This window comes from Coregonus clupeaformis, chromosome 15 (assembly GCF_020615455.1).
Source record: "Coregonus clupeaformis isolate EN_2021a chromosome 15, ASM2061545v1, whole genome shotgun sequence".
Taxonomy (NCBI): Eukaryota; Metazoa; Chordata; class Actinopteri; order Salmoniformes; family Salmonidae; genus Coregonus; species Coregonus clupeaformis.
In genome coordinates this window covers 54,861,765-54,879,568 of record NC_059206.1, presented here as the reverse complement: position 1 = coordinate 54,879,568, position 17,804 = coordinate 54,861,765, and the positions used below count along the sequence as shown (strand labels likewise).

At 41.8% G+C, this 17,804-nt stretch overlaps 1 protein-coding gene across 3 annotated transcripts in view; it reads left to right on the top strand.

Annotated features, from left to right (window-relative positions):
• The window catches only part of LOC121582732 (E3 ubiquitin-protein ligase NEDD4-like), a 120,781-nt gene that overhangs the window by 59,860 nt on the left and 43,117 nt on the right, over positions 1-17,804 (top strand). For 2 of the 3 annotated variants that reach the window (XM_041898791.1, XM_041898792.1), the window contains 2 exons: positions 4,897-5,097; positions 11,290-11,367. In XM_041898791.1, the coding sequence (XP_041754725.1) occupies positions 4,897-5,097; positions 11,290-11,367 (279 nt within the window). The remainder of the gene's footprint in view (positions 1-4,896; positions 5,098-11,289; positions 11,368-17,804) is intronic. The other variant, XM_041898793.2, reaches the window with a different exon arrangement.

Here is a 17,804-nt window from a genome sequence, read left to right as displayed (position 1 = left end):
CATCCTGTTTGCAATAAGGCACTAAAGTTAAACCGCAAAGAATGAGGCAAATAAATTATCTTTATGTCTTGAATACAAAGCGTTATGTTTGGGGCAAATCCAACACATCACTGTGTATCAGTCTTTATATTTTCAAGCATTGTGGTGGCTGCATCATGTTATGGGTATGCTTGTCATTGGCAAGTGCTAGGGAGTTTTTTTTTGTTGGATAAAAATAAACTAAATAGAGCTAAGCACAGGCAAAATCCTAGAGGAAAACTTAGTTCAGTCTGCCTTCCAACAGACACTGGGAGACAAATGTACCTTTCAGTAGGACAATAACTTCAGAGACTTACCCAGTAAGTCTCACAGCTGTAATAGCTGCCAAAGGTTATTCTAACATGTATTGACTCAGGGGTTTGAATACTTATGTAAATGAGAATTCAGTATTTAATTTTCAATACATTTGCAAAAATAAAAATAAACATGTTTTCACTTTGTCATCACGGGGTATTGTGTGTAGATAGGTGAGAAAAATGTATATTTAATCAATTTTGAATTCAGGCTGTAACAACAAAATGTGGAATAAGTCAATGGGTATGAATACTTTCTGAAGGCACTGTATATTTACAGTAATTTTGGACTCTGGCTTTTTTAGATATTTCTTAATTTCTTTCTTTTTTAACTTTTTGGATTATGTGTGTATTGTTTTGTATTGCTAGATATTACTGCCTGTTGGAGGTAGAAACACAAGCATTTTGCTGCACCTGCGATAACATCTGCAAATCTGTGTGCTCGACCAATAAACTTTGATTTGATTTGATGGCTCTGTGGCTTCACGGCTTGATATCTGTAGCAACAAGCTTTAGGCTGGTAGGGAATGGAGGAAAAGTGGAACAAAGCACACCCTGTTATCTCTTTCTGTCATAGCTTTTGTTAAGCCTAATAATGGTATTGAATATTTCTTTACACTGGAAAGCTCTACAGAATGAATGGCTTTTATGATGTTTCACTAAAGAAATTACCAATGCGGTTTTAGCTCTCAATATTCTCTCTGATCCAAGCTCTGTGAGGAACACCTCTTATTTCTGCAAGAAGTCAAAGGTTACGTGAGATTGTCTTTCTTCTGACTTCTGATTTCTGCCACCACTTGGTTAAGCATGGTTTACTCAAAGGCACTGTATTAAGTGTCGAGGAAGAGTATCAGAGCAGTTGATTTTTGGGTCAACCAGAAGGCGTGTCCAGTGACCTGGGGTCGGTCATTTTGAAATGTTGCATCATTGTGATGAAGTGAGGTTAGCAGCTGTTGGCCATATCAGGTAAACCTCACTCATCTGTGTGTGTGTGTGTGCGTTGAGTGTGCTGCGTGTGGTGGGGAAGTGTGCACGCTCTGTGCCAAGCCTTCTATTCATGGAGGCGTTGTTGTTTTGTTCTGAATTAGTTCACAATTTGTATGGTCTTGTGTGTTTTCTGCACACATAGCTTACTAGATATTGTATCAGATTTGGGTTTATAATTGGCCACTAAATACTAGCTTTGTCATTAATAGTATTGTAAGACCGCAAGCTAACAGAAGGAATAGGACTGAGGAGGATCAGGTGGTTTATCGCTCTCTGGTCTCGTGTTTGTGCTCAACATTGTTTATTACAGTTATTAAGACTACAGTTAATGATGCTAAACAACATACTGTAGCCTCACATAACATCATGTAATAATGATGCTGCATCAGCTTAGAAACCATGTTAACGAAGTTGTTTGCTCAATTAGCAGTTAGCATGGTAATACAATGCATGTACAAAATGAAAAAAGTTGTTTTCAAATCAAATCAAATCAAATTTTATTGGTCACATGCGCCGAATACAACAGGTGCAGACATTACAGTGAAATGCTTACTTACAGCCCTTAACCAACAGTGCATTTATTTTTAACAAAAAAAGTACAAATAAAACAACAACAAAAAAAGTGTTGAGAAAAAAAAGAGCAGAAGTAAAATAAAGTGACAGTAGGGAGGCTATATATACAGTGGGGAAAAAAAGTATTTAGTCAGCCACCAATTGTGCAAGTTCTCCCACTTAAAAAGATGAGAGAGGCCTGTAATTTTCATCATAGGTTCACGTCAACTATGACAGACAAATTAAGAAAAAAAAATCCAGAAAATCACACTGTAGGATTTTTAATGAATTTATTTGCAAATTATGGTGGAAAATAAGTATTTGGTCACCTACAAACAAGCAAGATTTCTGGCTCTCACAGACCTGTAACTTCTTCTTTAAGAGGCTCCTCTGTCCTCCACTCGTTACCTGTATTAATAGCACCTGTTTGAACTTGTTATCAGTATAAAAGACACCTGTCCACAACCTCAAACAGTCACACTCCAAACTCCACTATGGCCAAGACCAAAGAGCTGTCAAAGGACACCAGAAACATAATTGTAGACCTGCACCAGGCTGGGAAGACTGAATCTGCAATAGGTGAGCAGCTTGGTTTGAAGAAATCAACTGTGGGAGCAATTATTAGGAAATGGAAGACATACAAGTCCACTGATAATCTCCCTCGATCTGGGGCTCCACGCAAGATCTCACCCCGTGGGGTCAAAATGATCACAAGAACGGTGAGCAAAAATCCCAGAACCACAAAGGGGGACCTAGTGAATGACCTGCAGAGAGCTGGGACCAAAGTAACAAAGCCTACCATCAGTAACACACTACGCCGCCAGGGACTCAAATCCTGCAGTTCCAGACGTGTCCCCCTGCTTAAGCCAGTACATGTCCAGACCCGTCTGAAGTTTGCTAGAGTGCATTTGGATGATCCAGAAGAGGATTGGGAGAATGTCATATGGTCAGATGAAACCAAAATAGAACTTTTTGGTAAAAACTCAACTCGTCGTGTTTGGAGGACAAAGAATGCTGAGTTGCATCCAAAGAACACCATACCTACTGTGAAGCATGGGGGTTGAAACATCATGCTTTGGGGCTGTTTTTCTGCAAAGGGACCAGGACGACTGATCCGTGTAAAGGAAAAAATGAATGGGGCCATGTATCGTGAGATTTTGAGTGAAAACCTCCTTCCATCAGCTAGGGCATTGAAGATGAAACGTGGCTGGGTCTTTCAGCATGACAATGATCCCAAACACACTGCCCAGGCAACGAAGGAGTGGCTTCGTAAGAAGCATTTCAAGGTCCTGGAGTGGCCTAGCCAGTCTCCAGATCTCAACCCCATAGAAAATCTTTGAGGGAGTTGAAAGTCCGTGTTGCCCAGCGACAGCCCCAAATCATCACTGCTCTAGAGGAGATCTGCATGGAGGAATGGGCCAAAATAGTGTGTGAAAACCTTGTGAAGACTTACAGAAAACGTTTGACCTGTGTCATTGCCAACAAAGGGTATATAACAAAGTATTGAGAAACTTTTGTTATTGACCAAATACTTATTTTCCACCATAATTTGCAAATAAATTCATAAAAAATCCTACAATGTGATTTTCTGGATTTTTTTTTCTCATTTTGTCTGTCATAGTTGACGTGTACCTATGATAAAAATTAAAGGCCTCTCTCATCTTTTTAAGTGGGAGAACTTGCACAATTGGTGGCTGACTAAATACTTTTTTTCCCCACTGTACAGGGGGGTACCGTTGCAGAGTCAATGTGCGGGGGCACCGGCTAGTTGAGGTAGTTGAGGTAATATGTACATGTGGGTAGAGTTAAAGTGACTATGCATAAATAATTAACAGAGTAGCAGCAGCGTAAAAAGGATGGGGTGGGGGGGCAGTGCAAATAGTCCGGGTAGCCATGATTAGCTGTTCAGGAGTCTTATGGCTTGGGGGTAGAAGCTGTTGAGAAGTCTTTTGGACCTAGACTTGGCACTCCGGTACCGCTTGCCGTGCGGTAGCAGAGAGAACAGTCTATGACTAGGGTGGCTGGAGTCTTTGACAATTTTGAGGGCCTTCCTCTGACACCGCCTGGTATAGAGGTCCTGGATGGCAGGAAGCTTGGCCCCAGTGATGTACTGGGCCGTACGCACTACCCTCTGTAGTGCCTTGAGGTCGGAGGCCAAGCAGTTGCCATACCAGGCGGTGATGCAACCAGTCAGGATGCTCTCGATGGTGCAGCTGTAGAATTTTTTGAGGATCTGAGGACCCATGCCAAATCTTTTCAGTCTCCTGAGGGGGAATAGGCTTTGTCGTGCCCTCTTCACGACTGTCTTGGTGTGTTTGGACCATGATAGTTCGTTGGTGATGTGGACACCAAGGAACTTGAAGCTCTCAACCTGTTCCACTACAGCCCCGTCGATGAGAATGGGGGCGTGCTCAGTCCTCTTTTTTTTCCTGTAGTCCACAATCATCTCCTTTGTCTTGGTCACGTTGAGGGAGAGGTTGTTGTCCTGGCACCACACGGCCAGGTCTCTGACCTCCTCCCTATAGGCTGTCTTTTAATGTCAGTGGTGCAGATCTCTGTGTCTAGAGAGCTAAACTGGGAAGATAGTTAATTAAAGCATAGAAGGAAGAGGAGGGAGGTGGGGAGGTGTTTTTCTCACGACTGGGAGAGAGTAGATTGAGGTGAAATCATCAACTTGTCAAAGTGGTAATTAAATATTTCATAAGAGATAAGAGAATAATTAAGACAATATTTTCCCTCATATTAAAAGTCAGATATCATCAAGGAACAGAAAGATTGTGTTTTAAAGAGTAATTTAGGAACTGGCCTAATTAAGTTGAACATAGTTGCTTCGAAAGTGATTAGGAAGTTGATAAGACGGTATAGATTTGCTGTAGATATCAGAATCAGAAAACTATTGCCGTGCAACAAATGTTTGCTGCTTGCTAGGAATTTCCCTGGTGTATGCACACAGGCAGTAAAAACATCAATATAAGTCCACACTTGACTGACTTCTTGTTTTCGATTGGTGTCTGTCCTATTCCAGGGGGTGGCCAACAACATAGCGGTGCGTCTGGCGGTGAAGGAGACCCTCTCCAACCCCCAGTCTCCCCAGCCCTCCCCCTATAGCTCCCCCAAGTCAGGACACAAGCCCCAGCAGAGCTTCCTGCCCCCGGGGTGGGAGATGAGGATAGCACCCAACGGACGACCCTTCTTCATAGACCACAACGGCAGGCTCACTACATGGGTGTGTTGATACTGATACTACTACTACTACTACTACTACTACTACTACTACTACTACTACTACTACTACTACTACTACTACTACTACTAATACTAATACTACTAATAATACTACTACTAATAATAATAATAATACTAGGCCTACTGCTATTGTACAGTATCAGCCAGTCCTAATTCCCTCCCTTCCCATGACCTAACCCTTTAATTTAATTGCTGGTCTTGAAGGTGTTAGCAATATGGTGGACACTCCACCAGAACCACCACTACACTGCTTATACCTATCTGGACCCTTCAGATCTGCAAACATCGACGGGTTAGGGCCAAGGGGGAAGGACTTGGGAGCAGTTTTGGACCACCTGAGTGAGCTGCCAGTCCTGGACAGTGCCATGTGCTGTTCGTCTGCTGTCTGACGTGCAACAATTATGTTTTTTTTAGGGCTGTCAAATGATTAAAATTTTTAATCAAATTAATCAGAATTTTCAGTGGATTAATCATGATTAATCACTATTTGCAATTACACCTGAATCCTAACCATTTTTTTTCTGAAATGCATACCAAAAGATAAATAACAGGACACAGATACATAATTTTCATATTATGTCTGTTTATTAACACAGCCAAATAATGGTGTTTTAAATCAAGCTGAAACATACTACACACCATAATATTTGTCTTTGTAATGTTCCATCACTTCCTCTTTGGCATTCCTCTTAACCAGGATGTACAATTTACAGTATTCAATTGAACAGAAAGCAATAAATGTAGTCAAATCATAACAGTGACCTACCACATTTTTGCACAATTTGAGTCATCTGTGGAAAAAAACATTTTCAATAAAACTTTTAAATCAAACCAAAGAACAATCTTTTACCTTTTCCTCCATTCTTTAATCCAGTTGCTCAAAAATCCAGTTGCTAACTACTATAACATGTTGCACTGAAACTGGTCTTTTGTTTGAACATCACCTTTCAAATCTACTGAGCTTCATCATCTTTCAGCCAGTTGCTGAGGCAAACTAACTTGTTCACATTTTCTGAAAGTAAAGCTGACCTTTTCTTGTTCACAATGTGACCTGCAACTGAGAAAAGTCGTTCACAGGGAACAGTGGTTGCAGGAGTGGCTAGATATTTGTGAGCTAGTGAGGCCAGCTTCTCATGGGCTCCTGAATGAGATGCCCACCACCTCAAGGGGCAGTCCTCCAATTTAATGGTGGGCTCTGCTCTGTACCTCTGTATGGCAGGTTGGACCTCTTCATCTTCTGATTCTGAATCTGAGCCCATTTGCAGAAGGCTGATTTTCTTCCTGGGTGGCCCATCATCATGTGTCTGTGAAGACCTTCTGGGTGATTCTTGTTGCAGCATCCCTTCAAGTGTGGTCCACACCTCTTCCCTGTCTGTCTTGGGCAGGCATTTCAAGTCTTTGAAACGAGGATCCAAAACTGTAGCAATCTGGAGCCATGCATTGTTGAGCTGTTCTTGACGGGATGCTAGGTCCTCCTTGAACTTGGTCTTGAATCTCACCACATATGCAGGGTCCTCATCACAGGCTTCCATCTTGAGACGCAAGTGGCAGAGAGAAGGTAGTACCACAGAACAGGAGACATAGGCCTCTCCACCCAGGAGCTCAGTTACATACCTACGCACACAAACACACACATGCACACAGAGACAGTGTATTATTAGAACAGTGGTTATCAACATATTATTATTATTATTATTATTATTATTATTATTATCATCATCATTATTTTTTTACATAGATACATGTTATTGATATTTGACTTGGTTTAATTCATTCCAGAAAATAATCAAAGCGATGTTATTTGATAAGTTACAGACTGATTTACCTGCATGGCTCTAGAAGTGTCTCCAGCCTCTGCAGTTTATCCCACTCTGCTGCGGTCGGCAAAACGAGTTTGTGCTCCTGATTGTCCAGGGCTGCGATGACAGAATCTGACGGCCCAGCAAACGCATGTTTGGCGTTGACATGGTACTTCAAGCTTGAACAGCTCCGGTGAAATTGAAACTCCTTCTTACAAATCTTGCAAATAACCTTGTACTTGTTAACTGTACCATCATCATTCTTTTTATATTTGAATCCGTCAATAGGCCCACTTTGCTCACCTTGCTCCATCTCGCCTCTAGCTCCCAACCACTTTCCTGACCTGAATAATTTGTCACACTGCGCATGCGTGAAATGCGTTAAAAAAATTGACGTAATTAACAGCAAACAACTAATTAACGTCGTTAACGCGCTATTTTTGACAGCCCTAGTTTTTTTATGTTCTTATGACTGTTTGTACTTTAAATTATTTGATCGACCTGCCTAGGGACTACAGATAAAAGTTAGCTGGCTGGCTAAATCTGGCACATTTACAATAATGTTGATCAATGTGAATTGGTGATGGTGATGTTTTTCCAAGTTAAAAATAATAATGCTCTCAATTCAATTCAATTTTCAATTTAAGGGCTTTATTGGCATGGGAAACGTGTGTTAACATTGCCAAAGCAAGTGAAGTAGATAGTAAACAAAAGTGAAATAAACAATAAATATTAATAGTAAACATTACACTCAGAAGTTTCAAAAGAATAAAGACATTTCAAATGTCATATTATGTATATATACAGTGTTGTAACAATGTGCAAATAGTTAAAGTACAAATGGGAAAATAAATAAATATGGGTTGTATTTACAATGGTGTTTGTTCTTCACTGGTTGCCCTTTTCTTGTGGCAACAGGTCACAAATCTTGCAGCTGTGATGGCACACTGTGGTTTTTCACCCAGTAGATAAGGGAGTTTATCAAAATTGGGTTTGTTTTCGAATTCTTTGTGGATCGCTGTAATCTGAGGGAAATATGTGTCTCTAATATGGTCATACATTTGGCAGGAGGTTAGGAAGTGCAGCTCAGTTTCCACCTCATTTTGTGGGCAGTGTGCACATAGCCTGTCTTCTCTTGAGAGCCAGGTCTGCCTACGGCGGCCTTTCTCAATAGCAAGGCTATGCTCACTGAGTCTGTACATAGTCAAAGCTTTCCTTAAGTTTGGGTCAGTCACAGTGGTCAAGTATTCTGCCACTGTGTACTCTCTGTTTAGGGCCAAATAGCATTCTAGTTTGCTCTGTTTTTTTGTTTGTTCTTTCCAATGTGTCAAGTAATTCTCTTTTTGTTTTCTCATGATTTGGTTGGGTCTAGTTGTGTTGTTGTTGTTGTTGTCCTGGGGCTGTGTGGGGTCTGTTTGTGTTTGTGAACAGAGCCCCAGGACAAGCTTACTTAGGGGACTCTTCTCCAAGTTCATCTCTCTGTAGGTGATGGCTTTGTTATGGAAGGTTTGGGAATCGCTTCCTTTTAAGTGGTTATAGAATTTAACAGCTCTTTTCTGGATTTTGATAATTAGCGGGTATTGGCCTAATTCTGCTCTGCATGCATTATTTGGTGTTTTACGTTGTACACGGAGGATGTTTTTGCAGAATTCTGCATGCAGAGTCTCAATTTGGTGTTTGTCCCATTTTGTGAATTCTTGGTTGGTGAGCGGACCCCCAGACCTCAGAACCATAAAGGGCAATGGGTTCTATAACTGATTCAAGTATTTTTAGTCAGATCCTAATTGGTATGTCAAATTTTATGTTCCTTTTGATGGCATAGAAGGCCCTTCTTGCCTTGTCTCTCAGATCGTTCACAGCTTTGTGGAAGTTACCTGTGGCGCTGATGTTTAGGCCGAGGTATGTATAGTTTTTTGTGTGCTCTAGGGCAACGGTGTCTAGATGGAATTTGTATTTGTGGTCCTGGCAACTGGACCTTTTTGGAACACCATTATTTTTGTCTTACTGAGATTTACTGTCAGGGCCCAGGTCTGACAGAATCTGTGCAGAAGATCTAGGTGCTGCTGTAGGCCCTCCTTGGTTGGTGACAGAAGCACCAGATCGTCAGCAAACAGAAGACATTTGACTTCAGATTCTAGTAGGTTGAGGCCGGGTGCTGCAGACTGTTCTAGTGCCCTCGCCAATTCGTTGATATATATGTTGAAGAGGGTGGGGCTTAAACTGCATCCCTGTCTCACCCCACGGCCCTGTGGAAAGAAATGTGTGTGTTTTTTGCCAATTTTAACCGCACACTTGTTGTTTGTGTACATGGATTTTATAATGTCGTATGTTTTTCCCCCAACCCCACTTTCCATCAATTTGTATAGCAGACCCTCATGCCAAATTGAGTCAAAAGCTTTTTTGAAATCAACAAAGCATGAGAAGACTTTGCCTTTGTTTTGGTTTGTTTGTTTGTCAATTAGGGTGTGCAGGGTGAATACATGGTCTGTCGTACGGTAATTTGGTAAAAAGCCAATTTGACATTTGCTCAGTACATTGTTTTCACTGAGGAAATGAACTAGTCTGCTGTTAATGATAATGCAGAGGATTTTCCCAAGGTTGCTGTTGACGCATATCCCACGGTAGTTATTGGGGTCAAATTTGTCTCCACTTTTGTGGATTGGGGTGATCAGTCCTTGGTTCCAGATGTTGGGGAAGATGCCAGAGCTAAGGATGATGTTAAAGAGTTTAAGTATAGCTAATTGAAATTTGTGGTCTGTATATTTTATCATTTCATTGAGGATACCATCAACACCACAGGACTTTTTGGGTTGGAGGGTTTGTATTTTATCCTGCAGTTCATTCAATGTAATTGGAGAATCCAGTGGGTTCTGGTTCTCTGTTATAGGGCCAAAAAGATTGGAGAAGTGGTTTACCCATACATCTCCGTTTTGGATAGATAGCTCTTCGTGTTGTTGTTTGTTTAGTGTTTTCCAATTTTCCCAGAAGTGGTTAGAGTCTATGGATTCTTCAATTACATTGAGCTGATTTCTGACATGCTGTTCCTTCTTTTTCCGTAGTGTATTTCTGTATTGTTTTAGTGATTCACCATAGTGAAGGCGTAGGCTCAGGTTTTCTGGGTCTCTATGTTTTTTGGTTGGATAGGTTTCTCAATTTCTTTCTTAGGTTTTTGCATTCTTCATCAAACCATTTATCACTGTTATTACTTTTCTTTGGTTTTCTGTTAGAGATTTTTAGATTTGATAGGGGAAGCTGAGAGGTCAAATATACTGTTTAGGTTTTCTACTGCCAAGTTTACACCTTCACTATTACAGTGGAACGTTTTGTCCAGGAAGTTGTCTAGAATGGATTGAATTTGTTGTTTCCTAATTGTTTTTTGGTAGGTTTCAACACTACTTTCCTTCCATCTATAGCATTTCTTAATATTATTCAGTTCCTTTGGCTTTGATGCCTCATGATTGAGTATTGCTCTGTTCAAGTAGACTGTGATTTTGCTGTGGTCTGATAGGGGTGTCAGTGGGCTGACTGTGAACGCTCTGAGAGACTCTGGGTTGAGGTCAGTGATAAAGTAGTCTACAGTACTACTGCCAAGAGATGAGCTATAGGTGTACCTACCATAGGAGTCCCCTCGAAGCCTACCATTGACTATGTACATACCCAGTGTGCGACAGAGCTGCAGGAGTCGTGACCCATTTTTGTTGGTTATGTTGTCGTAGTTGTGCCTAGGGGGGCATATGGGGGAGGGAATGCTGTCACCTCCAGGTAGGTGTTTGTCCCCCTGTGTGCTGAGGGTGTCAGGTTCTTGTCCAGTTCTGGCATTTAGGTCGCCACAGACTAGTACATGTCCCTGGGTCTGGAAATTATTGATTTCCCCCTCCAGGATGGAGAAACTGTCTTCATTAAAGTATGGGGATTCTAGTGGGGGGATTCTAGTGGGGGGATATCAATAATTTTGCTCTCACTGTGCAGACTAATTTAACTTAATGAATTAAAATCCATCATTGCAATATTATCAATTAGTTGACTGTGTGTTTTTTTAAAACAGTGTCTTCTCAGAGGGTCCGATGCTGATCCCTGGTGTCCAAAATTAGTATAAAAAATTACTCACTCAATCTCATTTCGTCAGCCATTCAATTGTAATGGGGAGATGGTATTGAATGCAGTTTCTTTCAAACAAAGTGGGGAAAATAGATTTTTCAGTCTTACTCTAAGATTGTGTGGTTAGTCTTGCTGAAATTAATACCCCCTTCCCTGTCAAATCAAGGAGGAGAATTTGATTATTTTAATTCAAATGTTCTGATGTTTATATGACTATTTTTCTCTCCAAATCTCTCTCTCTCTCATTCCTCTCTTTCTCTTCCTCCCTCCATCAGGAGGACCCGAGGTTGAAGTACCCAGTTCACATGAGGACCAAGGCCTCTCTGGACCCTGGTGACCTGGGGCCTCTTCCTGTAAGTACAACAGTTTATAACCCTTTTTTAAATCCTTCATAACCCCTTGATACGCTATTCATACCCCTTTTATCTCCTGAAGGACCAAGCACTCTCCAGCTCAACTTTCCTCTGGAAAATTTTTTTTTGAAAAAATTAATCAACATTAAACAACCACATATGTGACTAGTTTCAGGAAATGTCGCGCGTCACTACTTCGCAGGAGTAAACCTTTTTTTTTTAATCAAAATGCGTTGTTTGGCAGAAATGCCTTCTGGAACATGTGAACTTTCATGTGCCTTAATAACAAACTTGTATGCCATCTGTAAATACGAATAAAAAAATTAAATTACGAGCCTAGTTGGTTTAGCCACGGAAAAATACAGCAACCTTCCCGCTAGCCATGATTGGCTGAGATAATGAGTGGGCTGGACATGCCGAGAGATGAATTCGGATTGGTCTGCCATGTAGTACGCTTCTGTCTATAACATGAGCTGGTCAGTATGTGTAGGTAATCCTTTCTAACGTGGCTTTTATGAAAGATATCACGTAGTAGAATTGCATAAGTGTTGCTCTCCACTTTCTGGAGGACCGAGTTTTGAAATGAGTGGAATTAGACTATGATAGCTAAGGAGATGGAGAGAATTCTGGCGTTTGATTGAAAATATGCAGACGGAGTCGAAAAGAGAACACACAGAAGGCTGTTGTAAAACACCTGTCTCCGGATTACATCTTCAAACTAAGGGCAACCATGGCATCCGTGACAGAGAGGGAGAAGCGTCCATCCATGTATATGGGTAAGAGTCTAGCTAGCTACATTTTCAGATATTACACGTTTCAAATTTTGTCAGAAAGTCATTTTCATTTCAAGTTAAAGTGTACTGCTAGCTAGCTAGCATACACATTACGTGTATGATCTGTGTAGTAATATTATTTGTATCTCAGAGCCATTTGCATTGCTAGTTATAGCCTAATGTTAGCTAGCTAACATTGAACCTGGTTGGTTAGCTACCATGCAGGGTAGGAACGTTATGAGTTGGGATTATGGTTCATTGTTTAGCTAGATAGCTACATGTCTAAACAAAAGACTCCACTATTTCAATAGAATGTTTATGATGTCACTGCGACAACTGTTGATAGATGTAGCTGGTAAATTCTCTGGCTATCTACTCCGATTTCAGAGTACTCTCGTCTGAGTGCAGAATAACTGACGAATTTACGAACACTCAACACCCGTTGAATATAGCCGGTGTCAGTAAACGTTGGAAAAAAAACGTAATTAAATTGTTGCAAGCAGCACAGTTCCTGTCACCAACGCTCTGGATAACATAAAAACAGCCTAACCAGCTCTGCTAGGGCGAGTAAAATGGTCAGAGTGAGGTGTTCTCTCATTTGTGGCTGGAAGTAGCTAGCCAACATTAGCCAGTTAGCTTGGGTGCTTGACTGCTGTTGTTAGGTCAGAACGCTCGGATCAACCCTACTCCTCTGCCAGAGCGTCCAGTGTGCGCACTGAACGCTCCGAGAGCGAAATGCTCGAAATGCACACTCTTGAGTTTACAAGCGCCCAGAGCACACTCTGGCACTCCAGATTAAATTACGAACACACCCGTAGTATAAACCAGCCTTTAGCCTCACATGTGAATCCTTAAAGAGATGGGTGGGGCTAAAGCTTAAGAGGGTGTGAACGATGCTGAATGGGTGTAGACAAAGAAGAGCTCTCCAGTAGGTACCAAAACATTCAAGGGCCATTTTCTCAAAAGTGAGGTTACAAGTTTATCAACTTTCAAAGCAGAATTACTTTCCTATTGTTCCTCAACTGTGGTGTATGATATACAATTTTCTAGCTCTGAGTCTCTACTTTTATCCATGTAAAAAAACACCATTTCAAATTTTGCTACATAAGACCGACTCGATTCGGTCGGTCACATATCACCCTCACATCACAATTCAAAATATGCAGCATTAAGTGTTGTTGCTTAAATAAAATATCCATTACAAGATTTATACATGCTGACATATTGCCTGGTCCTTTTGAGGTTGTTATAGTAGAACTGCTTGAGTCATGGCCTGGCAAAGCTTTTTACCTTTTGATTTGGAGTGTGGGGATGAAGCAAGCCAGGCGGGCACAGTGCGAGATGAGAGTACAGCACTGCTGAATTCTAAATAGAACCCTAGCCCCCAGGCACTCCTTTAGATCTGAAAGGACTGGATAGGTATAAGCAATTGTCACAATTTGACAAACTCACACTTCGAGGAGGATGCACACACTTTACATGTAGCTACACCCTTTATTCTTCTAAATGAAAGGAGGCTTCCTGGCACTAGTGGTGTTTTTGTTTTCTCTCTGTTCTCTCCATGGCATCGGGGGATGTCTTATATGCGACACACTGCTACGCCTGTTTTACTGTCAGACCCTACTAAACCTACCAGAGGAGGTTGGTGCTGAATGCTACCGTACAGCGCAGCCTCCCTCTGCCTGCCTTGTCTTACTGTGACTGCCTGCCCTCTGCCCTGTCCTGCAGACTGCACTCCCCATCTCTCTCTCATAGCTGGCATTGTTGGACGATTGTGCTGTCGCACCCACACCCCATTGCTCCTCTCTCTGTGCTCATCCCCCCCATCACCCTCATCACCGTGTCTGGGAGGGTAGTGAAGAGAGTACTAGTCCTCAGGGAGGTAGGAGCACTCTTTCCCTGTGTGTAGGAGGGAGAGAGGGGAGGACATAGGGACAGCCAGAGCGACACCCAGATGGTGACACTCATCTCTGCGTGCCTGGCAGATATCTCAGGTTGGATGTCGGCCCACCACCATAAGATCAACCTCGACAAGACAGAGCTGTCGGAGAGGATGACCAATGGTGCTATTTTGTTAGTTTTTTTAGCTGTTTTTATGTTTTCTTGTACATAATGTTTCCACCATGACCGAAAAGAGTTTCTGGACATCAGAACAGAACAGCGATTACTCACCCCTAACCCGGACGAGGATTTTATCTTTAATGAGTCGGACGCGAAGGATATACTGCTTCCCCACACCAGGCCCAAATCCCCGTCATTCGTATGAAGAGGAGACACCGTTACAGAGATCGAAGAGCCGAATGCCTTGCGAGATTGCGTTGGCGAATGGATAATCCGCTTTTACCTTCCATTCTACTGTCGAACGTGCAATCACTGGAGATAAACTGGATGAGCTCCGTTCGAGACTATCCTATCAATGGGACATAAAAACGGTAATATCCTATGTTTCACCGAGTTGTGGCTGAACAAGGACCTGGATAATGTACAGTTAGCTGGGTTTTTTGTGTATCGGCAAGACAGAACAGCAGCCTCCGATAAGATCAGGGGTGGTGGTGTGTGTCTCTTTGTCAACAACAGCTGGTGCGCAATCTCTAATATTAAGGAAGTCTTAAGGTTTTGCTTGCTTGAGTTAGAGTACCTCATGATAGGGGGCGCTAGTGAGCAAGCCATGGAGTAGGTCACGTTTTCCCAATCTCCTGCTGAAATTGCATTTATTTAATACTGTCTTTGCGCTTTGACCCAAAAAGAACTAGGAAACGCAGCCATTGAATGACATGCTTTACTTTGTTCAACTTTTATTTTTGTTTTAATGCATAAATGGTGCATAACCTGCAAAAGTTTAAGTTCAGCGGAGTCACTGACAAAAGAGAAAACACTAGGCCCAAGACAAGGAGCTTGAGTTCTTCAACAAGTGGGAGCAGCAGCTCCTCGGCTCGGCGAAAAAATTAACACAGATGATTTGAAGGCCGAGATTATTGCTGCCCTCAAGGAGGCGCTCATTGAAAACTTTAATTTTATTATGTCAGAGTTACAAGCAGTCAAGAATGAACTTGCAAAGCATACAGAAATGCAGAAATGGTTCGTACTGAAATTGATACAGTTAAGAAAACAGTCTCCGACATGGAACAAGGCTTGTCAACATGCTTGGACGACACGACTACGCTTCAAACCACAGTTAAGAAGCTCGAAACTCATGTGGCTAGCCTTAAGGAACAATGCATACATTTACAAGGTCATATGCGAAGATCAGGATCAAGGTGGTAGCTGAGGACCCGGGCTCAAGTTCTACTTCATCTCAAAGTTATTGAAGGACTAGAATCACTACTCTCGACGGGTCTGACCTAGAGTATGTGGACAACTACAAATATCTAGGTGTCTCGTTAGACTGTAAACTCTCCTTCCAGACTCACATTAAGAATCTCCAATCCAAAGTTAAATCTAGAATCGGTTTCCTATTTCGCAACAAAGCCTCCTTCACTCATGCTGCCAAACATGCCCTCGTAAAACTGACTATCCTACCGATCCTTGACTTCGGCGATGTCATTTACAAAATAGCCTCCAACACTCTACTCAGCAAATTGGATGTAGTCTATCACAGTGCCATCCGTTTTGTCTCCAAAGCCCCATATACTACCCACCACTGTGACCTGTACGCTCTTGTTGGCTGGTCCTCACTACATATTCGTCGCCAAACCCACTGGCTCCAGGCCATCTATAAATCACTGCTAGGCAAATCCCTGCCTTATCTTAGCTCATTGGTCACCATAGCAACACCCACCCGTAGTCTGCGCTCCAGCAGGTATATCTCACGGGTCATCCCCAAAGCCAACACCTCCTTTGGCCGCCATTCCTTCCAGTTCTCTGCTGCCAATGACTGGAACAAATTGCAAAAATCTCTGAAGCTGGAGACACTTATCTCCCTCACTAACTTTAAGCATCAGTTGTCAGAGCACCTTACCGATCACTGCACCTGTACACAGCCCATCTGAAATTAGCCCGCCCAACTACCTCATCCCTATATTGTTATTTATTTTGCTCATTTGTACCCCAGTATCTCTATTTGCACATCATCTCTTGCACATCTATCATTCCAGTGTTAATACTAATTGTAAATATTTTGCACTATAGCCTATTTATTGCCTTACCTCCATAACTTGCTACATTTGCACACACTGTATATATATTTATTTCTGTTGTATTTTTGACTTTGTTTTGTTTTACCCCATATGTAACTCTGTGTTGTTTTATCGCACTGCTTTGCTTTATCTTGGCCAGGTCGCAGTTGTAAATGAGAACTTGTTCTCAACTGGTTTACCTGGTTAAATAAAGGTGAAATATTTTTTTTTTTAAAGGAACCCCTCAAAATGGATAAAGACGTCCTTGTAGACTGCTCACATCGGGGCTCTCAAGCAAGAAAGCCTGGCGGAAAACCTTGCATCATTGTGGCTAAACTACACTACTATCAGGATTGTATTGATGTTCTTCGGCATGTCAGAGAATTTGGCCCACTTCGATGCAACGGAACACCCATCTCTATCTTCCCAGACTATGCCCCCAGTGTTGCTTGTGACCATGCTGCTTTCAACGATGTGAAGAGTCTGCTCCGTGGACGGACTGACGTTCGGTATGGTGTGGTTTTTCCTGCCCGGCTCCGTATAATATACAATGGCACCGAGAAAGAGTTCCAAGACCCCCATAAGGCGATGGCCTTCGTAAAGGCGAACATTTTACCGAGGTCGGACGAAGCAAATGGCTGAATGTTCACCTATTTGGCAATTAGGGTAATGGACGAATGTGTCTACCACTGCAGACTGTCTCTCTTTTGTAGATACTGTATAGCATTGCCAGTGGTACCAGTTGATATTGTTATTATTAGGTAACGTTAGTGCCTTAGTTCTGGTGAGTCAATTCTCCATTTGTTTTAACGTTTATTTTATTACCATGAAGCTGCTTTCGATTTCTCGATGGTACCGATATCCAGGCTAGATAAAGCACAGTTCTATTATTATGTTATGTCATTTCTTTAAAGACATTGCTGCTAATTTAGTGGTATTGCTGTAAGATGTGATTTATAAAATGTTTTATACTTTCTTTTAAAACAGCCTAGTTTTGTGTTGTAAATAAGTATTTCTTATTTATTTATTATGTGCAACTTGTTTTAAATCCTTCACTATTTCAGCAGGGCTCTCTACTCGATAGGTTTAGTGTTCCCCACTACAAGCACATCATGTGTGGATATCTTTGCGTGGGGATTAGCGGGAACCTGTTTCTATTAGGTGACCAGGTTGGGTTTTCTTTTTCATACCAGACTTTAGAGTATTGTTTGTTTATGTTTTTTTATTCTTCTTCAACTTTTTTTATCTATTATTTGCTATTTTTGGAAAAATTTTTAATGGATCAGTTGTTATTGTAATCTGGCCGACAGAGAGGGCTGCCCTGCTTCTAGTCCTTAGGAAACTTTGCTGTATTTTGTTTTTTTATGTATTATTTCTTACATTGTTAGCTCAGAAAATCTTAAGTGTTATTACATACAGCCAGGAAGAACTATTGGATATCAGAGCGGCGTCAACTTACCAACACTACGACCAGGAATACGACATTCCCGAAGCGGATCCTTTGTCCGCACCACCCAGGGCATTGGAACTGATTCCAGAGGCCGACCCC